At 37.8% G+C, this 26535-nt stretch overlaps 1 protein-coding gene across 1 annotated transcript in view; it reads right to left on the bottom strand.

The window, feature by feature from the left end:
- The window catches only part of LOC139122463 (cadherin-23-like), a 192033-nt gene that overhangs the window by 145055 nt on the left and 20443 nt on the right, over positions 1–26535 (bottom strand). The window contains exons 2-3 of the mRNA XM_070687855.1: positions 12672–12756; positions 1510–1617 (exon numbers count right to left, since the gene is read on the bottom strand). Coding sequence (XP_070543956.1) covers positions 1510–1617; positions 12672–12750 — 187 coding nt within the window. The 5' untranslated portion in view covers positions 12751–12756. The remainder of the gene's footprint in view (positions 1–1509; positions 1618–12671; positions 12757–26535) is intronic.

Raw genomic sequence — 26535 nt, 5'->3', positions numbered from 1 at the left:
AGAAGGCAATTGTTGACGGACGACAACGGACGACGGACGACGACGACGGACGACGACGGAAAATCAACCTATTTGATAAGCTCCGCGTCGCTGACAGCGGAGCTAAAAATGACTGAGAAAATATTATCCTCGTATTGATGTGTATGTATACTGTTGATGTACCAAGTACATATTGAATTAGTTTTACACAAAATTTATGTAATAGTTGGGTAATAATTTTGTTAAAATAATTCAATATCATAGTTATCCCTTTATACCAAAAATCAGACCTCTAGCTCTATCACGTTAGCCTAGAATTAGATATGTGCATAATTAATGAGGTCTGGTCACGAGACATATTTGCAATAGATTTCTATCCCATACTAGTCCCTGTGTACCAAAATTCGGATCTCTAGCCCTATTGGTTAGCCTAGAATTATATATGCGCATAATTAATGAGGTCTGGTCACGTGACATATTTGAAATAGATTGCTATCCCTAGTAGTCCCTGTAAGTTACATGTATGGGAGTGGGTATGAAAAATGAAAACAAAACGGCCGTTTGGGAGCCATGTAAGATTGCATCACTAAAAAATTTGACAGGTATATGCAAGTCATAATGTATTGTCCTTGTGCCAAGTTCAAATGAAATTGGTCCAGGCATGTGTGAGTAATGTCTGGACATGGCTACCTGCCATGGCAGCCATATTGGCTTGTATTGCAACAAATATAAGATGTGTGCCAAGTTTGAAAGAGATCAGTTGAGGCATGTCTAAGTAATAGCTTTACGCATGAAAAAAATGTAAACAAAATGGCTGCCTGGTGGCCATATTAGATTGTATGAAAAATAAATTGACTAGCATGTGTACGCCATAGTATATTCTCCTTGAGACAAATTTGAAAGAAATTGACCTGGGCATATCTGAGATATCTGCGTTGACTGACGGATGGATGGAAATACACACACAGGATGCCCAATCTGTAAGTCTTCCGGATGACTAATTAGAACAGGCAAGTGTCAGACAATTTACACTTACTGATTTTACAAACTTTTAAGATTGGAAGGCTGAACCCTTAAACAAATTTAACAAGCAAATTTCATGTAAGTAGGTCTAAATAGTTGCTCTAGACAAATCAACCATTCAATCCTAATGGCTATGGGTAGCCTTATTAGCTTTTATAACAAACACACAGTAATTGCCTGATGAATATGTTTAGATCATGGTTTGTACTGGTGACAAGTCAAAACTAAATAATTCAGGCATGCTTGAATAATTGCCTGGACAGTTGAATGGCGAGATGTGTGAATTATGGAGCCTGACATAACTGTCCAACCATCAAAAGGGACAACCAGTAGTAATGGTTAAACATTCATCAAGGTATTTTGCAATAACTACGCTATCGAAACAATATAAGACAGTTATATTAAAGGGGTTTGTTGATCAGCATTTGAGGGATTAGTTCTCTGAGGGAAAAATTTTATTCTTGATTGTTACCCATAGTACATCATTAAAATGAATTGACAACTTACCAACTGTAAAATCTTCTCGATATCTTTCTTTATCCATATTGTAGTATTTCTGTGGACTTGTGCCAGGAATTGGTGAAAATTGTGGAGGAAGATTGCCTTGAACTGCCACTGCAACATACACATTTGTTCATCAGAGAGAATAAGATAAATACAATACTTTACTGAAAGTACATAAAGTGATTATTGTTTTTCTCTTTGATGGTTGAGTTCTCACCTGATGATTTTATAAATCTTACATTTATTTTATTTTATTTATAATATTCATCCACAGCGCACACGATACATGTACCGACATAGGATAGGATGACTGAAACAGGTGCGAACCACCTATACAAAGCCAGTCACCCTAATGAAATGAAATATGTACAAATGAAAAAAGCAAACAACAATAACATACAGGAGATAAAAAATGAAGAAAGTCTAAAACAAATCAAATAAAATCTACATAGGTCTACACTGCTACACAGACAACGAGAAATCCACGTACAAGTGTTGTCTGGATCAAAACAGTTATAAAATTTATCCCAATACCATTTCGTCAATGTTACTCTAAATGTACAAAGTGAAGCAGTGGTTCTAATTGTCGCCGGTAAATTGTTCCAGAGAATGACAATTCTATTAAAGAGAAGGTGTTGGAAAGTGACAGTTTTTACAATGGTTTCTATCCAGTGCATTTGTATCAGCACTAGAACGTGTATTAATTTTAGATGAGTGAGTTTTGACATACTTATGAACATTTAAAGAGTATTTCCCAGTAGTGCATTTATAAAAGAAAATCAGATCAAGAATCTCCCTGCGAAATGACAACGGTAAAAGGTTTACAGCAACTAATCTTTGTTTATAATCAATGTCAGTGGGATAATTAAGAATATACCTTGTTGCTGCTCTTTGGATTTTTTCAATTTTTACTAAGTTGCGCTTAGACTGGGCTGCCCAAACGACACTTCCGTACTCCAGATGACTACGCATTAGTGAACAGTAAAGAGCTTTAAGTGTTTTAGAGTCACATTTGTAGCCACAAGTGCGCTTGATCATGCCAAGCAATCTATGAGATTTCATGCAAATACGATCAATGTGAGTATTCCAATTCAAGTCGAAAGTGAGATCAACACCTAAATCACAGTATTTTTTAACTGATGCTAAGTCATTACCATTCTGATATAATCAAAATTCAGAAAATTTTTACATCGTGTAAAGTGGAGGACATTGCACTTTCTTTTATTACAGTCAGTGCCATTATTCTTCGGTGGGGTAAGTTGGTAATTACCTACCAATTTAGCTAGGGATATTGCAATATACCAAGGGAACTTCCTAAGCCAAACTCTGTTTTCCTATCTGGAGCGGCAAGATGAGATCTAAACAATCACAGCGGGTAATGAGATTTTACAGCCAGCAATGGTGATCTGATAACTGGGATGAACCATTTTCATGTAGGTTCGTTCAAAGGGGAATGAAAACTAAAAGGAATAAAACACGATCTTAAGAGATCGTATCGTGCCTTGTCTTCTTTTTGATAAATATTACACATAACTAGGTTTGAAAAAGCTGCATGAAGTAACATCATTACAAAACATGGTATTTTGTACAAAAGTTTGAGATCACCCATGTACATTGATCTTTCAAAAGCCGGTCTTTACTGTGTGGTTCACAGGAGTCTAATTCAAAAGCAATCAGCGACTCATAAAAAGTCAACTTTACAGTCTGTCTGTCTTGAAAGCTCCATCGAAATTCGAGACAAGATGACAAAATTGTACAAAGCTACATGAAGTTGAAACTATGATAAATATCGCTCAGAGAATAAATGCACCACAGACGGCACTTCAGCATGTCATCGCCCATCTCATTCTCAGTACCATTGCCCAAAACATCCTGGAAGGCCACAATCAAAAAGTTTGACATGACCTGCACAACTAGTTGCTTAATTTTTTGTGGGTGAAGAAACCTTTGATAGCAGCCAGTAAAATATTGACAAAATACTTTTTTTAGAATACTTGTACTGTAAAAAACCAGCCGGCGATCAGAACAGTGTTCAACATACTACACAATGAACTGAGCCACACATACAAAATCACTACCAAAGTTCCCTCTGACCAGCTAAATTACTGAAACATAAAGCGGACAGTGGAGTATATTATGGTTCATCCCGGTATCAGATCACCATTGATGGCTGTAAAATTTGTTACCCGCTGTGTTTGTTTAGATTTCATGGTGCCGCTCCAGATAGGAAAACAAGTTTTGGCTTAGGAAGTTCCCTTGGTATATTGCAATATCCCTAGCTAAGGAGCGTTCAGTTTTTTACGGCCTGGGGGGGGCCGGCAAAATCTTGTCGCCGGTGTTCAAAAAAATATAGACCCCCCTGCATTTTTTGTGAAAAAAAGATGACCCCCCCCTTTGTCAGACGAAAAAAATTGATGACCCCCCCCCTGAAAAATAACCAAAACCCATATGTCAAATTTACCCGCATGGTTTGGATTTGAACTCCGGTACGCGGCGCACTTTATTCGATGCCAGTGCACAAACTTCTCAGCCACATCCATTGAAACGTCTGTTAATTAGGACGACTGTAAGGCAATTTTTAACTTCATTTCCATAGACAACTCATGTCCATGGACATTGTATAAAGTAAACTTTATTGGAGTGGTTCGCCAAAGGCAGCCCTCCGGTTAAGAGGGTCATGGGCCATTACGTAAAGTCAACTTTATTCTAGTGGGCCACCAAAGGTGGCACGCCGGTAAAGAGGGTCGATCATGGCTATTGCATAAAGTAGACTTTACTGGACAGGGCCGCTGAAGGCGCGCGGCCATTACCATTATTCAGTGCATGATCCCAGGGGTCCCTCAAAAATGTTTCTAATACAAGCCGCGGCTTCAATTGGGAATTTTACTGTAAGATTGCCGTGGGGTATTACATAAAGTCAATTTATTGTAGTGGGCCGCCGCAGGTGGCCCGCCGTAAAGAGGGTCAATCATGGCCATTGCATGAAGTAAACCTAATTGGAGTGGGCCGCCAAAGGCGTCTGCCCGTTAAGAGGGTCATGGGTAATACATAATGTATATTTATTGTAGTGGGCCGCCGAAGGCGGCCCCGGTAAAGAGGGTCGATCATGGCCATGGCATAAAGTGAACTTTATTGTTGGTATTATGTTTTTGAAAATGTGGTGACCCCCCCTTTCCTACCAGTGAAAAAGCGATGACCCCCCCTTTGCGGATTCCAAAATTATGATGACCCCCCCCCCCCTGGATTTTGCCGGCCCCCCCCCCCCCCCCCCCCCCCCGGCCGTAAAAACTGAACGGTACCTAAATTGTAGGTAATTACCAACTTGCCCCACCGAAGAATAATGGCCTTAACTGTAAAAGTCATACCCCATTTGACACTCCAGCTATAAAGAGAATGAATATCTCTCTGTAAAGCTTCACAATCTTGTGAATTTTTTATCACACGAAAACACTTGGAGTCATCAGCGAAGAGAGCTAAGGTAGTCTTAGGAGATACACAGACGGGCATATCATTGACATATAATAAAAATAAAAAAGAACCCAAAATGGATCCCTGGGGAACTCCTGAGGGAACAGGCAACCAATCTGAGCATTCACCTTCAACTACCGCTCTCTGTCTTCGATGTGACAAATAATTAGAGAACCAATTATGCAGCATACCATTAAAACCAAAAGAATGCAACTTATTTAATAATTTGTCATGAGGTACTTTGTCAAATGCCTTTGAGAAGTCCAGATAAAGCATATCCACCTGTCCTCCTTTATCTAAGACTTCTCCGATGTCATGAACAATTTGTACAAGTTGGGTACTACATGACTTCCCCTTGCAGAACCATGTTGTAAACTATATATCTTTTCAGATAAGATTGGATAAACTCTATTGAATAAACACCTTTCCATCACTTTGCTTGCTGAACTCAACAAAGAAACAGGTCTATAATTACAAACGTCTTCCCTCAGACCTTTCTTATACACAGGAATAACATTAGCATGTTTCCACTGTGATGGTAGCTTTCCCGCATTCAATGACATGTTAAAAAGGTCACACAGAGAAGGGGATAACTCCCTGGCACATTCCCGAAGAAGACGGGGAGATAACTTGTCATTGCCCACAGCCTTATTGGGATCTAAATTTTTAAGAACATTGTAAACTTCATCAACTGTAAAAACAATATCACCCAAGGCAGGATTTGAATGGGCATCGCTATTATTGCCATCGCGATAATTGTTGGTACACCAAGCCCCAATATACTTAGGGAAACCGCTGGGAATATTACCTACATCGCAAAGAGATTAGCTGGCAGCACTATCGCTATGTGCATGAAGTTTGGCAGATCATCTTTCAGTCTGTTTATCAAACACCGTTGGGTGTCTCATAAAGTAGAGGCCGTTCATTTTGCATGACCAATAAATTACTGAAGTAAAGCATTGATTTTCTATGAAGTTAAATTGCTTTTGCCTATGTGTATCACCACGTCTGCGGTAAATTTCATTGATTCCTATTTTCCTGAAGTTTTCGTGACCGTTTTGCACGAATGACAATTAACTCGCACTTTCTCCAACTTGAACAGCCCAGAATCAACTCGCCCGAAACCAATTCGCCCGTTGTTTGAGATTTACACGTTCTACCGCGTACCTATGCACCCTCCGTTGTCGATTTAGTCTGGTAGAGGGTAGAACCGATACTGTTTGATTTTATTGGAACAAAAATATATCGATTGATTGACTAACACAGTCAAATTTTAAGCATTTTCTTCAACTTTAGAAAATAAGTCATCGCCTTTCCTTGACATTTCCGTTTCGTTTGAAAATGCTATGTCCCCATAGTCGGTGTGAACGCTAAGGTTTGCCTCGGCCGTACTGACCGAGAGATGGCTCCTTCTTTAGCTATTAATTTCAGAGTTTCAGAGTTCAGAGTATTTTCAGTGCACACTGCAGGTCTGTCTACGTTTGCAGGAAAAGCTATCGTTGCCTTCCCAACAAATTGAATTCGGGCCAGTTGTATCGGGCCAGTTGGAATGAGTTGGGTTCTGAGTCATGAGTGGTTTGAAAAGGTACCCGTTTTGCACTGGGTAGATTAGAAGCGAAAGGAAGGTTATCAACAGCATCGATGAAATGCCTTTTTTCTCACCGTGTTTTCTCATTTCTCTGTATTTTTTCAGTGATGGCAATTTGAAAATAGTAATTTCGTGTCCGCTGATCGTGACGATTTGATAGCTCTCAGAATTGAAGTACGAAACGTCATGCCTCCGGGCCATGCCAGGCCGCGGGAGACAACACATTTTCAAACTTTGAGTCATGCCAAGTTTACTTTCTCGATTGGATACGTTGAGGTCAAAATACAAAACTTTGCCATCGATTAACGATTAAAAACTATGGCATTTCAGCATTCTTTGAAATTGATGATATGACTGTCCTTTTCCGTTTTACATTTCTTGAGAAAACTCTACTATGTGCCCACTTTAGTCCGATACCCCCCTCCATGTCCTGAATTGACGTGTCATGGTGTACTCTCTATGCATGTACACCGGCACTCCGACACCTGTGCCCCCTATGAATAATGAATTATCCGTATGACGCACCCAAATATGTCTGCTTGTGTCGTGTCAAGGCCGAGACTCGTACAGGGTGTACGAGACGACAGCGACTCTGCCTCTAAGCCGAGGTGTAAGAAATATATCCGAGAAAAAAGGTCTTCTTCAAACCACGAAAGCCGTCGATGGAAACTGTAGAGGTTATGGCTGACAATTGAAGAATGTTTGTACGTGACAAATTCCCGCCACGCCGCGGACCAGCAGCAACGACTATCCACACAGTAATTTCAACTTGATAATCAGCTCATACACGGAAACCGTCAGAAACCCAAACTTTGTCTGTATTACTTGTATTTCTCACAGAATTTCGCTACGACATGTCGGATAACAGAACGTCGAAGCCTGGAAGTTTTACAAGCAGTAACTTTTTAGAAACTACATCGGTGCATGGCCGATAAAATACGGCCGCGGGTTACTTACACAACTGTCTATTCTCACTGTCACTCTAAGAATACGCATCTACTTGAAAGCGGTCGGCAAATCGGTTTCTTCGAAACGAGATTATAAATTTAGAGACTTTGAATTTCACTCAAGGAAGCCGTCCGTTTGATGAAAAGTGTCGAAGTACATGCTTGAGGTAGATGACATATCGCGCGATGGGTGTAAAACGTGAAAAGGTTCATGTTGAACATCATATAGAAAAACTACACACATTGTAAACCTCGACGTTAACCGATCACTTCATAAAAATAACAGTTAAAAATATCGGATTTCACCTCAATGCCGGACGCAAATTACAGTTTTTGTGAGACAGTAGGTAATGACGGCATTTATGATGACAACGCCTGTACAACGAAACGAAGTCAAACGATAGCATTTATACCTTCATGACAGTACCTACCGTTCTCTCTCCTGCACTTTTTCTTCAGGGAAAGTCTGTCGAATTTGGTTGCTTCAACATGTTCCCTAGGCAATGGAATTTACCACAGCAATTCAACAAAAACTGGCAAAAGCAATGTAACTTTACTTGTAAAGTTAATCCTTGATTGTACCATCGTTCACGCTATGAACGGCCTCTGCTATAGTGTTTTGTCTAGGGGACACCGCATACGCACCCCGCAGTAATTTTCGATAAACAACTGCAAGATGATCTGATGCACTAGCAATACTGTTGGCTAATTAATTTGCGATATAGGGATATTCCCGGCGGTTTCCCTAAGTATATTGGGCTTGGGTTATCCAACATCATCGCGATGGCAGTAAATAATAAATTCACTATCAGTACAAGTACTATCATGATTAAAAGTTGAATAAAAAATAGTGTCAATGACACTGTCCTCCCATTTTGCAGCGATACTAAGTACTAGTACACACATGACATTGCATTCTTACAGGTTGACTAAGAAAATTCCATTGCAAGTCCAAATTAATCTTATAACCCAGCAATATGAAATCCTCCATCTTATAATGACTTTTACACGTCTGACAGAAAACAACCCTAGGATCAAGACTATTATGTTTTTACAGCAATCCAACAAATACTTTGGGAGAAAATGATTTTTTGACAAAAAATGGGAAAAATTGCCCCAAAAATACAAATATGAAAATTTCACCACAATTTGAACAAATCTGACAAAGGTCAACCCTAGGATCATACATACAAGTTTTCAAGGCAATGGGATGAGCGCTTTCAGAAAAGATTTTTTGACAAAAAACGGGAAAATCGCCCAAAAAATACAACTTTCAAAATTTCATCACAATTTGAAGAAATGTAACTTAAGTCACTATAAAGAGCCTGCATACCAAGTTTCAACCAAATCTGGCCAGTGGTTACAAAGTTTTAGCAATTTGCAGGATTTTTCCTTTTTTCCCCTTCATTTGCATATTTTTGACTTTGACATGTTTATTTCAACAAATTCACATCTCCACCCCTCGATGCACCTGTCCATCAAATACTAAGATGGTAGGTGCTGCGATTTAGGAGTTTTTAATGTTGACAGACATACATCCGCACATAATAACTAACATACATACATACATCCATACAGACAGACCATAGACCCTCAAAAAAACGCGGGTCTATGGACAGACAGACAGACAGACAAACAGATAGACATGCATACATTTATTTTTACAGCTTTTAACCTCCAACAGCCAACCAACTTGTCAATATTAGCTTGATCAACTTGATACTTCTGCTTATAATAATATAAATGAGAACTAATTACATTCTAATACAAGACTGGCTTATCAACATTTACGTCATAAAAAAACAGCATATCTGTCAGGTTATAAAGAATCTTTAGCTGGTTATCTTTATCAGTATTTCATCCTATTAACCAAGCACATTTTAACTTTCAAATTAACATTGCAAGTAAGTTCTGTTGAATAAGTTGAGCCTGTAGGTACTCAGAGAAAGCACACAGAAGAGACAAATGTTTGCAACTTAAGAAGTTCAAGGTCATCAAAAGCATTATAAGGAATCATGTAACACTTTCATTGCACTGTTTACACAGATTGTATTATTGCTATAAATAGCACATGAGGAATCTTACAGCCCAGCTTTACCATAAAAACCCTATCACTTTGACCACTCTTTTAATTGATCACTCTATTTTTTTCCTCAAAAAGTATTTTATTTTATCCTTACCAAGTCATCCATAAATAGAAATTGGAACTTTCTCTATCTCTATTTATTTGACCAACCTATCATGACAAACTATTATGAGCAATTTCTTTAAGATAACATACAGAGCACAATATATGACGGCTCAGAATATGTCAAAGTTGGGATTCAGGAAAGTTGCCTGTACATGTTTAATCCTCCAACATGGTAAGCATTTCACCATGAACTGTCAAAAAAGTTGAACATTCTAATAATTCTACACTAAAATATTTTGGCTTTGTTGATATCCTCATTAATTCAATTATTTAAAATCATATTAATTATTTTTTTCTGGGTGAATTGATAGGGTTTATACAGTACAAGAGTTACATACAGTGTAAGTCAAATTCAGTTAAAACATCAATTACCGTCTAACATTGCATCATTCCTATAAATAGCACCTCAGCCTGGAACAGCACAATCATAATCTGCTCATTCACACAGGCAGTACTTGACTTTGAATGAATGACCTACTACATTTCACCTATGTACCAAATTTGAAAGCATGACAAAAAGTACCACAAAATTTGCAAATTTCAGCTTGAGTTCACAGAGTCATCTTCAGGTCACTGTAGGAACCTGCACACCCAATTAGAAAGTAATGGCATACACAGTTTCAAAGAAGATTTTTTTAACCAAAAATGGCAAAAATTGCCCAAAAATACAAATTTGCAAATTGTGCCATAATTTTGATGAATTCTATTTTGAGTTTTCACAAGGTACCTGCACGCCAAATTTTAAAGCGATCCAACCATTGGTTTAAGAGGAAAAGATTTTTTACTAAAATGGCAAAAAAAGGGAAAAAAAAAAATTAAAAATAGAAAGCATCAATATTGACATCAAATCTATATGTTTAAATGAGTTGGGCCCAAGGTACCTAAAACCCAAATATGACAATGATCAGATGAGTAGTTCCTGAGTTATTGATTTTTGACCATTTTCGCTTTTTTTCTACCTCATTAGCATATCTATGGGACTAAAAAGTTCATTTTAACAACGGCACATCTACATCATATATGGCATCACTACACCAAAAATCAGCTCAATACGTGCAGCGGTTTTTGAGTTTTTGCGTTGGACGGACAGACATCCATACATACATACATACATACATACATACATACAGACAGACAGACATCTCACATACAGACTTTTTTCAACCATATAAACTCCCAATTGCCATATATGTATGGCAAATGGGAGGTAAAAAATCATTAAAAAGTTGAGCTTTGTCAAAAGACGTTGACACATTTTTGCCATTACCTTTAAAATACTAGGCAAACTATGTGATTTAGTCTTAGCACTATAAAAGCCACATTGAAAGCGTTATCTCATTTTCATTCATTTGCTGGTATCGAAATCTGTCTGTCAAAAACAAAACTTCACTTGATAGAATTGTTTCACTTAGCTCAAAACTAATTGGTATACCCCAGAGAAGTCTTTCTACGTTTCATACTCAGCAAGTACTCAGGAAAGCCCGCTCACTTCTTTTGTCTAGTGATCACATTTTATCACAGAGTTCGACACACTTCCCTCTGGTCGGCGTTTTAGATACCCAACTTGCAGGTCAAACCGGCGCAAGTGTCATTCATTCCAACCGCTGTGCGGCTTTTTAATGATTCCTAAACTGTTTTTTGTATAGTCCTGCGTCTCCTACCATTTTGTTAATTTGTATTATATATTTTTGATGTTGTATTTGAGCCACGCTTTTTAATTGCCCATGTTTGGGATAAATAAAGTTCTATTGAATTGAATTGATCAGGAAATTGCTGTTTTTGCAAACTCTATCCTACTGGTCTCTCTAAAGATTGAGTCTATCAATGTCAACTTGTTCATATTTCAAAGTCATCAATGTACATGTACAGTTAATTTCCAACTTTGACAACTCATTTCTTATGTTGGATCTGCAGAACCACTTGTATTGTCGTCATTCATTCTACGTTCCCAATTAAAGCCCCAGTGCTGCTAACTTTTGATGGTTTTTTAATTATTCTACCGTACTCCCAAAAGAATGTTGAAACACCCACTATTTAGCTTGTCAACTTAGCGTCTATATGTGTAAAATGCATGGTTATTGTTTACATTTGAATTCTAGTCTGGACCAGAAGTCAGTTTTCAACAATAACAATGCAGTTTACAACCATAGGGGCTGAGTCGACAAGCTGGATACTGTGTATATCAACATTCTTTAGGGAGAAGAACAATGAATTATGGTTCACATTCAAAATAAAAATGGTGAAATTATTATCAAAAGTTAGCATTACTGGGAATTAATAGAACCATACATGTATTTCATGGCGCAAATTTGTCCTATGGATTCAATAGTATACGACTGAAAATATTTGATTCAAAAGTATTCTACCAGACTTTCTATAAACCAAGTCTGTCAGATTTTGGAAAGAAAGTTTACATTTTGCAGTTCTTAAACCTTATCCTGCCAAGTTCTATCTGGTCATATTGGTTATAAACGAGTGAGGTATAACATGCCTTATAAGCTGTATTTTAACAAAGTGTTCAATATTTGAAGGCCCTAAAACATAAATATTGTACACATGCTTTTCAATGACCTAACCTGCTATGATATACATGTCAAGTGGGTGAAAACAGTCTAGGTTTTAGTTTAATACCAATTTTCACTGAGTTGGAAGATGGGGAAGTGACAGGTCTGAAAGGAAAAGGTTTGACCAAAACTTGTAAATGTTTGTTTATTAAAATAAAGAATAAAACCGATACTTTGTCAAAAAAGTACATACAACTGATATCTGTAAAAAAATCTTTTGTCATTGTCAAGTTTTAACTTCATAAGAGTTTACTGAACATGTCAAAGGCTTAGATAATGTCTGGTAGAATATAGCCAGACAGTCGCAATTTAATGTTTGTCAACACAAATATATTCTATGATATGTCCACATGTTTCAGTTTATAGATTAATTGAATGTATGTCAAGTTACAGTGAGTGAAACTTACCATATTGCAGAAACAGCAAAAGTAATGTTATGAAATGTAGGTCCCTGAATCCTACAACACCTTTCCTTAAAATTGCCATCTTACTCTGAAAATTAAACAGATTGAATAAGTTCATATTACATGAGGCGCAGTAAGTGGAATGGAAATATTTCTGAACTTTCTGATAAAGGATTGTGAAATGATATCATGTGAGAAAACCGTTGACACAAGAAAATTTTGCAGTTACAAAAATTTGTGGTCACAAAGAATGAATAACATGTAGAAAATTATGTACAAATTAAGGCGTTCACTTTGCTGAAGAAAAGTGGGTGGTGGCACCACTGGATGACATATTTCTTAGAGGATAATTTTGTTTTTACATTGTTTGGAATGTCATTTTTCTTTTACTTTAAATATTATCAATAATACAAGAAGTACACATGAGCATATTTCTTTAGTTGTTTTGCACATGAGATAAGAAACACATTTATCATTCAGTCTGAAATGTCTACTTTGATGAATTTCCCCTGTATGACAGTACTTTCAAAGATGGACATATGAGGGCGCTCTTTAAAATATTTGAAGACTGAGTTTCCAGGCACTGTAATTTTGACACATACACAGTTATGTAGATTTGTTTTATTTGCGAATTTGTTGAAATAAATTTACCTTTTTCAAAAAAGTTTCCAGGTGTGAACCTTGAACGCAATTTATATGAAAGCAAACATAGTTCTTCCTTTGTGAGAGAACAAAATTTCAACAACAACACCAATATCAACAATTGATTGGAATTGGCAGAAATTGACAAGAAACCGTTAAAACATCAGATAATATTGACTGAATCACTTCCTCTGTGAAATACATACTTGTTGGGAAAGTGTCCTATTCAGTACTGTACTTGAAGGGACCCAAGTCACCCATGCCCCTGAAATTACCTTTGACTTCACGGATGAATACTTTGTACTTCTGCAATGTTGATGATTTTGTGATAACATATAAATTTTCAAGCCTGGTGAGACTTGACGGCATCTTGAACTTGTTATTATGGTTAAATAAAATTGCATTTTTTCATCATCATCATGTCTGTTTTTCAGATAATCTTTTGTACATTTTCATTTCCTTCACATATTCACAGAACACAATGGCTGAAGTCGAAGTTGGACATATCTGTTATCAATGTTTCATTTAAACATTGAATAAAAGTATTTAGGAATGTAATGTTTGCAAAATAATGTGACAGTACATTTTACTGATTTTAAAAACACTTTCCTTTTAGAATGTAATCAATAATTTTAAGATAAATAAATTTTTCTAGTAAAATGTAACCATAAAAGCATGCTTTTTAAGATAATTCTATTCACAATGCTTACTATAACATTTCTTACTTGTCTCAAGTACTGGTAGGAAACTTTATTAACAAATTACTGCACAATTTATGTCACAATAAATCACATAATAAACTGATATGTATGAAAGTTTTTGTATGTCAACCTCTATGCCACAGAAACTCCTGCAATAACTTGTGGCAGAATATAAAAGTGGTGCATGAAATTTGAAAATCATGTTGCTAAGTAAGATCAAGTAGACTGTTGATTGATTCGATTCAATTTGAACTCAAAGCTCACAGTACCCATTCTCTAGTGAAGAATTAACGATCGAAATTGCTCTATATTAAACTCCTCACCAATGCTCCTGCACAACACAGTTGCATAATCCCTATGGATTTTAAACCAAGGAGCAGAAAAACTGGCTCACAGTCACACCCAGATTCATTAGAAGGTATGTACCAGCTTGCTTGACCATGAAAGTGGAAAATTATTTAACACTCCTGTGTATGTTGACAGCAAAAGGAGTAATGTGTATACATAGCTACCTGCTAAACATACATGTACTTTGAATACAAACAGTGGCTATCGTATGCCTTCTTCAGTGGCATTATCAAAAGTAAACACCCACCAATCATATTTCAAAACCCCTTATACACAAATTTTGTGTTGTGATTGTGAAACATTAACACAAGCCAAATCACCATCTGTCACATTCCTGGCAGTGGCCATGAAAAAACTAACACTGTCAGAGGTTAGTTAGCATTACAAAATCAAATGACATTGGCACTGAATTCACTATGAACAAAGGTCAAACAAGGTCAGGACAAATCAATAATATCACATCAAACTATAAAGTTTAGTTCACTTTTTTCCGCCTTCTGCAACTCCTTCCTTGTGTAACCTGCTGACATTTCCATCTCCTATCATTGAATAAACATATTGAGTACACATATTTGTGCAGACACATGACAAACACCCTACCACCATATTCTTTGCATTATCCTTTGATTTTGGATAAAAGTATGCTTTCAGTTTTCTTCATTTTTATCTGAAAATCTGATGAATGACAATAATCTGATACTTTATGGTATGGTGTTAGTATTTACCAAGGTCACTGAACTGTGACAATCTAACTGGTTGTACCATGGAGCTCCATGGTTGCACATACCATGTACCATCAATCTACCTTGTTGCACATACAGGTACTATGCACCATCAATTTTACACCACAACTTCCATTTTTGACATCTTGCCTATGAATGTTCTCCTAATGTGAAGTTTTCATGAAGTAATTTGAACAGAGTGTTAAAGCTTGCCATTATGACAAAGATAAAGCTACAGAATTTATGCATCATACAATTCTGTAACATCATATGGTTAAAATAAGTCATACAATTAATCTGTCAACATTTTATCAGTTAAAGGAACAAATCAGGTTCTAAAACAATAAAATGTTTTGCTATGATGTGGTATGATTACTCTGGCTGGGTATGATTAAATATGGATGACAATGTGTCAGTACAAAACAAAAATCAAATCTCTATGAAATGAAGATTGATATTAAAGATTGTAACCACAAAATTTGGCAAATCCAAGTAATCTGAGAGATTGAAAGCTTGAACTAAACACAGAAGAAAGAAGAGATTGAACTCTTTAATGGGCTGTACATATACAGTACGGTATAGAGGTCATTAGACTTGTATTTATGAATGAAGGATGATTATGTAAAACTGTAACTGACAAAACCAAGAGTACAAATATTTTTGACAAAAATAGCATATTCACATGTGGACTGTACATGTATGTCAGACCATTGTGATACAACGCAAACTTAAAATTATCAATCAGGGTACAGCCCCTGTAAATACAAAAACATGTGCAAAATGGTGATACATGGACATAATACACCCTAGCTTAACAGCATGGGCCATTGTTTCATTTTGTTTTGTTGACTGATGCATTTTTATCATCGGTTGTAATGTCACAACTCTGCTTGTAGAACAAATATGTTTTGCTGTGAAGTAGTATACATGCCTCTCATTGCAGTATTGAATTGTTTTCATACAGTATATTACAGTTGAGAGCAGGCAAAAAGAAAGTCGAATGACCAAACTCTAAAAGGTGAAACTTTTTATATTGAGTTTATCAACTCGAAAATCATCATATTGAAAACAATCTACTAGAGTCTGCTGGTCACTGTGTTTAATCGAAAGAGAAAGAAAATATTTTTATAAAACAAAACAATCCATGAATTCTGAGAATTTTACCGATCCTGTTTGCATTTGAAAAGTCATATGCAACAGGTGGTTGATGCATACAGTATATATCATGATGATAAAACTGAGGTTGAAGCCTAGCGTACATGTATGGTTCAGTGAGAAGACACAGCACTCTACCTGTATATGTGCAGTACCAGTATATGTAACAAAGATGAATATTGTCATCGCCCTGAAATCTTTGTATATAGCATGGAGCAATAGTAAAGAATTTACTGTACAGTTGAAAAGTCAATTTATGAAGTCACAGAATAAGTCTGGTAACTTTTTGAAATATCCTTGTCATGTCATATGTAAAATTTTTGAGATTTTAAAGAATGCTAGTGTATCAATAGTGTATCACTTTGGTTCAATGCATACACTGTGTCTTACCAAAGTACATACATTTTGTTCTTGAATACTGTACACAACCAGAGCTTACATTTCTTTGAAGTATAATATTAAAATAAACAAGCCTGGTCAAAGCAGTATGAAGGTCAGGATGTACTGGTAAAAGTAAAGTTTTAGTTATACATGAATTTAATGCCAGAAATGCCTACAGAGATGAAAAGATGTATAAGTCTAACTAGTTTCTATGGAAAGCTTCAGCTTGCTGTAACAACAGTTATATCTGAGTTAAGGGCGGAGCCTCCCTTTGGGGCACACGCTCCAGAAAATGCCACTTTTTAGTTTTTTCTGGCCTCAAAAACGCAGACAGACTGCCAAGCGGTCAGCGCGAAGCTGCTGCCGATCGAACTCTGTGGCTATATTCAAATTCTAACGCGACTGGAAGACGATTTTTTAGGAAATTCGAGCCTTGGTGGTGGGGAATCAATGATCGTTGGCGATTTGAACCGACCGTCAATCAAACGCTTGTATAAACTCTGTTTGCAGGATTAGCAAACGGTGACAAAAGGTTGAGATCAGTTTGTGTAATCAATGTTATAGAAATCAAACATCGTACTGGCCAGGTGTTTGACTGGGAGGAGAACTCCACTATGCGAAAAACTGGGATTGAAAATTGTGGCTTTAAAAGTATTTATGAGATCACTATCTCAAACTCTTACTGTGATGAGAAGTCAATTTTTTACCCACAATGCATTTCAATATCATGTAATTTGCACCCTCCTGTGATAATTTTCATCCCCTTTGAACAAGTTCTGCAAATCTTCTGAAAACAGACTTTTCTAACTGTGAACAGAGAAATAATCGCTATAATTTGTGCTACATTTTAATTATTAAGAAACAATTGTTCCTCCTAGAAGAATTGGAATTTCATTAAGAATAAGAATAGCATTTTTACACAGCAGTCTCACACGTCAATTAAATAAGGACATTCTGCTCTAACAAAACACTTCATTTTTCTTCTTTGAACTTTATTTTGATGTTCAATTTAAGTTCAACAATATTTAAGCAATAATGCACCCCCTCCCGGCTCATAATGGACGAAAGCAAACTTTGCACGACATAATGTACGAGGCGAAGCCGAGTACATTATGGAGTGCAAAGTTTGCTTGAGTCCATTATGAGCCGGGAGGGGGTGTATTATTGCTATTATTTTATAGTTTTGGCAATGCCAGTGAATTTGTAGTTGTAGAAAACGAATAAAAAAGGAAATTTTAACCAAGTTTGAAGCCAGTGAGCGTCGTCCACCCTGACTCTGTACATATTACATGCACTCCACACTGCACTGCACTGAACACGCACGTTCAGCACAAAAAATGACCAGCACTTTCACGGTTCATTTTGAATTGAAAAACGATGTATTTTCGAAGGAAATGAAAAGTAACTGCATCCCTACCGTCTATATCAAACTTGAAACATCACCTTTAAATATCATGCCATTCAAAAATCGACACGGTGAAATGCCAGAGATGAAGAAAACGGAATGTTCATGCATCGACATCAGTGTGATCAGCGAGCTGCATGCCATGGTATCAGCTGATCAATACGATCATTATTATGTCGCTAGTAGTACAGCATTCATTGCTAACGATATCAACAGAGTTTAACATTGTTATTCAAATGTTTATATTTCAATAATAATTAATTGTGTCTATAAATTTTATTTTCGATGGCTCCTTGAGAAGAGCTATTTTATTTCGGCGAACGACAGAACTTGACGTAAACGGGTGCTTGAAAGGTACAGTTGACAAACATACAAGAGGTTTCGGTACCGTCGCGATATCGAGAACAAGGCAAGGTAAAATCACAGACATGGAGAAAAAACGATGAATGAAAGTTGTCTCCGATTACAGTCAGTGCATCAGAATTAGGTGGCCGAGATGTTAGATCAACGGAGAGTCCACGGTCGTCATGATTGTTGGTAGTACTAGTAGCTGACCTTGGACCGAGACTTTGAATGGCTCCGTAGTAATTTCCGTAGACAATTCCGGTCAAGGTTGATGACAGCAAGCTGCCGTTGTTGGCCCGTTTACGGCTGGTTCGAGTAGCCTTTCACGCTTGCATCGTTTACATGGCCACTGACATACATAATATGCCATGTGTCAAACCCAGTATCGTCTAGGAGTTTGCAAATGTACTGAGTTCTGTTTCACCTATACGGCAACGAAGCGAACCATGTTGTAAACAAACGTAGTACTACAACCAGCGTATCGGACGGGGACTGCATGCTGAGCGCCAGCCAGACAGACGGCAAGTGCGTGCGTGAGGACTCAAAAAATGTAATAAATCGTACAGTAAGACATTATTATCAATATTGTGAACCATTGTCAAGATTTATAGTTTTGTGTATTACATGGTTGATCCGATATTTCCCCTCCTTTTAAATGCGCAGTCCTTTTTACGTTTTCCAAAAAAAACTTGCTCGCTGTGGGGCCGCAATGCTGAATAATGGAATACATTATCAGTAATAATGTATGGATATGACGTCACAAAATTCACTGGTATTGACAAAGCTATAATATAATTATAAATAAATAAAGGGCAGTTTCATAGGTGACACAAGCATGTTGAATAAGAATTGAAATTGAACCATTATGCATGCATAATCATTGTGCATGCATCTTGCTCATTCAACTCATCATACAGTATGATGAGTTGAAATGAGCAAGATGTATGCAATTACATCAAGAATGATGCCATACATATAATCTGGTTAAAACAACAGACATTATGAAATTTTGTAAAATCTGAGTGGTATTACTCAATAAAAATTTGACCATTGTATCAAAGGCAATAGACAATAGTGTTTTTTCACTATGCAATCAATGTACAATCGGATCCGTTATACTTTCAATTTTGCCTGATCTGTCTCCTCTCAAAATGAAGGGCTATAACATGGTCATCTTTTTTATTTTACAAATACCAAGCTTACGCACTGGGCATCCAAGAATTTTGCAAGAACTACATCATACCCGGTACATGTACTAATATTTAGAAGAGCCAAGGTCAGCAACATTTGCACTTTGCAATAGCTGAGTGTCAGTATACATGGATATAGAACTGTCTCAAAAGTTTAAAATTGCTTTGTTAAATACAGGTTTCTGTATGAATTGATTGAAGTCAACATAGCAATAATACTGAAAATTTCAATGTTCAAATTTGTCAAGTCATTCAATTGTATCATGAAGGAAGTGTGTTATTGCCTAACTTTACTTCTGTAATAATAATAATAATAATAATAATATTTTTATTGCTTGCTTGTAAATATAGGATTTACATCACATTTGTGGCAATAAAAGTGTGATACAAAAATAAGTTAAAATTTTGTTCAATAAAGATAAAGTATTACAGTATAATAATAGTAGCTAATAATAATATAACTAGGTATTTCTTTGTTTATATAAGTAAAAATATAATCAGCAAGTTGTTCATTAAAGATAACTCTTGTTTTGTTAGTAGAGAAATAAGCTGATTTTCAGTATCGTCGTTTGGGAAATTGATTTTACTGAAAAAGTACTTTCTTGGACTTTGTATTTCTGACAGACTAATAAAAAGTGTGTTTCATCTTCAATACTGTTGGTGTTACACTGATTGCAGTATCTTTCAGTAATTGGTGTTTTTGGAACAGTGTGTCTCCCTTTTTCAATTGCTAGATCATGATTGCAATGCGAAGTTTGGTGAGCAATTTTCTTTTCTCACCTTGCAACTGTGTTAAGTAGGGTTCTAATCTAAAATTACGTTTTATTTTGGCATACATTCTTAGTTTACTATTTTCATCAGTGATCAAATTTTTCCAAAAGACTTCATAATTGTTTGTTAAATTTGTTTTCATTAAACCAGTTATAACTTTGTGGTGTTTAAGTGATGGAGCTTTATCAAAAAGAAAGTCCATTCCATTGTCTTTAATTAAGCACTTAAACAGTTAAACCAGGATCTATTGTTAGTGTTGTTTACCATTTGCTCCAGAAAAGCTTCTTTAGCCAGATTACAATGTGGCAGTTGTACGATATGAAGCCAGTGTTTAACAATATTAAGTTTGATCTCAAGTAGAAGTGGAAATTGTCCTAGTTCACCCCTCACAGCGGCATTACAAGCTTGTCTATTACACTGTAAAATGTTCTTACAAAATTTGAGGTGAGTTTTTTCAATTGCTGATTTATCCCACTTCTTGTAATCCATGAAATCTTGTCCCCAAATCTCTGAGCCATACAGTAAAACAGGTTTAATGAAAACATTGAATAGATGTAGGGAAAATTTTATCTTTTTGTTGTGCAATAAAATCCTTTTTAAACTATACAAAGATTTTGCTGCTTTATCAGCCAAATTTGTAATTGTGTCACTAAAACTACCGTTTGATTTAATTGTCAGTCCTAAGTATGTATAGCTCTTAACAGATTTGATGCATGTACTACCATAGTTAAATATGTGTTTATCTACCAAAGGAGATTTACTAAAATTAATTGCTTGGGTTTTCTGTAAATTAACATCAAGTTTCCAATTGGAGCAAAATGTGTGTAGTGTATTTAACTCCCTTTGCAGACCTTCTTTTGAAGTAGAGATTAAGACTAGGTCATCAGCGTAAAATAATGAGTTAACTGGGGTATTATTCAACACTGGTGTTGAGTATTTACTTTGTCTAGATTTGTTTTTAAGTCATTGACATATAAATTGAACAGACTAGGACTTAGAACACAGCCCTGTTTTACTCCTTTTTCAACTTTCAGGCTGGGCGAGATAAAGATTTTTACTGATAATTTGGTATATTCTTTTGTCCAAACCTGTGCCAATTTTGTCAAACTCACGAGCTATGGCCAGTAGTTGGTAAAAATGCACGTTTCACATTGTTGAAGCTATCGTGCTATGGGGAGTTTGTATGCCATTGTACATTATAGAACCCAAACGTGTAAGGCAAACGTGCATGACTAAACACTGTAAAAGTCTGCACGTCAGACATTTTAGACACGTTAGGTCCGTACACGTTAGGTTTGCACGATACACGATAGGTTAGCATGATTGGCATGGTAGATTTTGACCGATGTTGAAAACCTAAAATGACATACACGTTAGACATTTTAGACACTTAGGTCCGTACACGTTAGGTTTGCATGATTGGCATGATAGAAATTGGAGTCATGTGGACAACCTAAAATGACATACACGTTAGACATTTTAGACACGTTAGGCCAAAAAAAAAAAAAGAAATGTTTCTGGTCAGGCCTTTCTTTAAAAAATGGTGCGGCGACGCGGCTTTTTTTTTTTTTTTTTTTTTTTTTTCCTCCTCAAGGGAGGGAGCAGGGTCAGTTAAAGCGCCAAAGCTTAGCGGCCAATTTGCATAATCATTTGCATATCATTATTTATATTTGCATATGGATGTAAGCTTGCACATGCATCCACACATACATGTACACTCACAACAAAATGCAATGGTAACACAAAGTGTGCAGTTTGAACATCATGGAAAATCTTTATTACACTTTAATAAATCATCACAGTATTGTAATTACAATTAAACAGAAGATTCAGATTGAAACTTTGAGAGCAAGAAATGGTTCGTCTCATTGGAGTTTCATTAATACATATATTGCTAATAAATTGTCAAAACTTGCCAACAAAGTGGAAAATTCACAAGTTTAAGCTTTACACAATTCAAGTGCAACTGAATTTTATATCATTTTTGAACGACAAACACCGCGAATAATTTTTCATCACGGGGATAGATTTCAACCAGCGGCCCCCCCCCCCCCCCCCCCCCCCCCCACATAACTTCTACTTCCACTGAACATCGTCGTTCGATTCTTGATTTTAAAAATACCACCAAGATGATCACAAGACATGAACTAAGTACAACTAGAATCCCTCGAAAATCAGGTGTAAAATCTTTCAGAGAACGTGTCAGAGTGGAACCACACGCGACGCCAGGATCAATGTCAACACGTTATGAACCTGTCGACCAACATGGCCGCCGCCATATTGAAATTTATGCAATGTGAACTCGATCGCGATCGTGATCGTATCAGACAAAACTCATCGTTGTACAATCATAATCAACCTCACCAGTCAACTCTTGTTTCTTTTGCGGTCCATTTCGTTGATCAAAGCATGGGAATGTGATCAAAGGCCCTGCTAGTGCTACACCGCCTACCTCTGTGAACACTTGTCCGCGATGTATACTGTCTTTGTTGGTCGTAATAGTCGTTCTGGAATGAAAATTTGTGAACAACCCAGCCGATTCTTCTATTGTTTTAACGTTCCTCTCAACACTTCCTGACAACTTATCTGATGCATACTATACTTCACACCTTCAACTCTTTCACCAGGTTAAAAGTTGCAGTGAGCGCTTATGTGTAGACAATGCAGGCATCAGCTGGTAGCTACGCAGAGCGTGTGAACTAAGGATGGCGGGAATATTTTAAAGCGTAGCGGGGAGAATCAAAGCGTAGCGGGGGGGGGGGGATGCGAAAGCGTAGCGGGACCGCTATGGCCTGGGGATAACACTGAGTTTTGTAGTTTTATCAATATAGTAACATTTAAACTGTTCATGCAGTCACTGATCATGTGCCCCAAAGAATTTTCTTTCTCTTCAGCCGTTTTGGTTTGGTGTTATAGTAATCAGTATGTAGTTTGCCACAGCCGCCGGCCTCAAACCAGGAAAAAAAAAGGGTGACGCGCTGTTGTTCAAGTGACGCGCGCGCTGACCAGAAACATTTCTTTTTTTTTTTTTGGCCTTAGGTCCGTACACGTTAGGTGTGCACGATACACGATAGTTTTGCATGATTGGCATGATAGATTTTGACTCATGTTGAGAACCTAAAATGACATACACGTTAGACATTTTAGACACGTTAGGTCCGTACACGTTAGGTGTGCACGATACACGATAGGTTTGCATGATTGGCATGATAGAAATTGGAGTCATGTGGAGAACCTAAAATGACATACACGTTAGACATTTTAGACACGTTAGGTCCGTACACGTTAGGTTTGCACGATACACGATAGGTTTGCATGATTGGCATGATAGAAATTGAAGTCATGTGGAGAACCTAAAATGACATACACGTTAGACATTTTAGACACGTTAGGTCCGTACACGTTAGGTTTGCACGATACACGATAGGTTTGCACGATTGGCATGATAGATTTTGACCCATGTTGAGAACCTAAAATGACAAGCACGTTTGACATTTTAGACACGTTAGGTTCGTACACATTAGGTCTGCACGATACAAGATAGGTTTGCACGATTGGCATGATAGAGTTAGACCTTACCGTGTTTGTAGGCCATCAGGTGAATCTTGAGACATATCGTATAACGTGCCGACCTAAGATTTACGGAGCTAACGTGTCTAAAATGTCTAACGTGTATGATATTTTATGTTGTCCACGAGTCAAAATCTATCATGGCAATCATGCAAACCTATCGTGTATCGTGCATACCTAACGAGTACGGATCTAACGTGTCTAAAATGTCTAACGTGTATGTCATTTTAGGGTCTCCAGAAAGTTGAATGGTACAGTCATGATATACACGTTAGACATTTTAGACACGTTAGGTCCGTACACGTTAGGTTTGCACGATACACGATAGGTTTGCACGATTGGCATGATAGATTTTGACTCATGTGGAGAACCTAAAATGACATGCACGTTAGACATTTTAGACACGTTAGGTGCGTACACGTTAGGTCGGCACGTTACACGATAGGTTTGCACGATTGGCATGATAGATTTTGACCCATGTTGAGAGCCTAAAATGACATACACGTTAGACATTTTAGACACGTTAGGTCCGTACACATTAGGTCTGCACGATACAAGATAGGTTTGCACGATTGGCATGATAGAGTTAGACCTTACCGTGTTTGTAGGCCATCACATGAGTCTTGAGACATATCGTATACAGTGTTTCCGCTGCCCGCTCGCCAAATCGCAAATGCGAGAAAAAAGTAGCGTTTGGCGAGAAGATTTTGGCAAAAGTTAGCCAAACTTGCGAATCGAAAATTGCACTATGACGTCATCACTTTGTCTGTCCGCGCGCTGTCCTGCATTCAACTTGAGACGTAATCATTTTTATCTCGTGCATCCCCGACCTTATGCGTCAGGAGATCCTATTTGTAACACATACAGTATGAATAAAATTGTAACGAAATAACTCACAAATCAATAGAACCACATGTAAATCATGACTAGTTGACTAAAATGTTGCTAAGTTTTGGGTCTGACTACGCGCAATGTGTGCCTACAGATAACTCCGTGCCGTGACAGCCATGTCATCGTCAACACTGAATTTAATTGAAGGATTGTAGTGACGGTGAAACTAAGCAAAAACGGCAAACTTTCCTTTTTGACTTTGGCTGCTCCACCAATATGGGGGGGGGGGGGAAACCACCCCTACAACACACATTCTAAGCGCAAGTAAAGCTATGAAATGGAAAGAAAGATTATGATCTATGTAGGAAAGTCGACCGTGGATTTGGAAAGGAAGGTAGTGGCATGCATGGTCAAAAGCATACGCATGGCAATTTTTAGAACGTAGGGCGAGTAAGGCACTCCTGAATAGCGAAAATGTTCGTGGTGTATTGCTGCCAACAAGAAAATACCTTTACTGGCGTTAGAAACTTGTGTGAATTGGCTTCCTTAAAGCGCAGTGGTCGTCGCGCTGCGCATCCTCCTGAGGGGGTCCCCCTCTGTTGTGAACAAATCCAAGAACGCCGCACATGTTACGGGTTGACTGTAATGTTTGCGATATTGCCGCTTGTTAAAATGGCGGCTGATCTGTCACAAGCATACCAACTAACCAAATGTAACACGCAATAAAAGGTCAATTAATCTAAGTTAAATATCTGCTAAATATTGAACAATAATTGCACGCTGGATTGAGATAACATTTGCTCATGATTTTCTTGAATCAGTTGAATGGGGCTCGGCTACTGTTATCGCTCGAGCCATAGAGCTAGACGTACGCATGTTTACGCCAACAGACTATCAACGACCTAGCTCTGCATGGCAGGGCTGTGTGTTACCGGCGTTACACGGCCTCCCACCACAAGTGGGAGGCGGCGTTACACGGCCTCCCACCACAAGTGGGAGGCCGTGTAACGCCGGTAACACACAGCCCTGCCATGCAGAGCTATCAACGACCGGGCTCTAGTTTTCGACATCGCTAGCAAGGACGAGAGCTTTCATTTCAAGAGGCCCGACAGGAGTACAAAGACAACAACCCAAACTACAGAAATCTACAGCTCGCAGAGCAATGCCCGCTGCAGCAAGAAGCATCTCTGCATCTGTTCCGTTCCGTGGTCTGTATGAACGTCCGTGTCAAACCGGGTATATGGCGCGCTACACTCGGCTGTGGAGAATCCAACTCAACTACAAAGTTTACCCCGTTTGGGGTGCAAACGAGAATTCCGAGTACAGGTATCAAGTCAAGCGAAGGACCTTTCATAGGTCTTCTTGTTATGTGGGGGTTATCTCTCTTGAAAGAGGATTCAGACCTACCCGGCAATCAGGAGGTACAACAACGAAGTTTGCCCAGCACCGGTAGGCCTGCACAAGCTAGCGGTTGGATCACTGCCATGACCGTGCACAGGACCGGGGCACAGGATCTCTCGATACGTAGATGCACGGTGTAGCCGTGCAATTTTCCTCCCAAATGCCGCGAAAACCCGCTCGTTTTGTCTATTGTTTCCTGTCATTTAATATTTCTAACCACGTAATACTAGGAGAAGTAAGACATGGTGATCAACAGTTGGTTGTGGGCCAAGTCGTCGCGGGCCGGTACGTTATGGGACCGGATGCTCTACATCCATGTACGTCAACGCGGTGACCGTCTCCCCAACAACATCTCCTGTGTCCTGCTCTAGCTTTCCGATCATGGTCTTGAGTGTAATTTTTGTG

Source organism: Ptychodera flava, chromosome 22, assembly GCF_041260155.1.
Source record: "Ptychodera flava strain L36383 chromosome 22, AS_Pfla_20210202, whole genome shotgun sequence".
Lineage (NCBI taxonomy): Eukaryota > Metazoa > Hemichordata > Enteropneusta > Ptychoderidae > Ptychodera > Ptychodera flava.
Note: the sequence above shows the minus strand (reverse complement) of the source record. Positions and strands in the feature narration are given on the sequence as shown.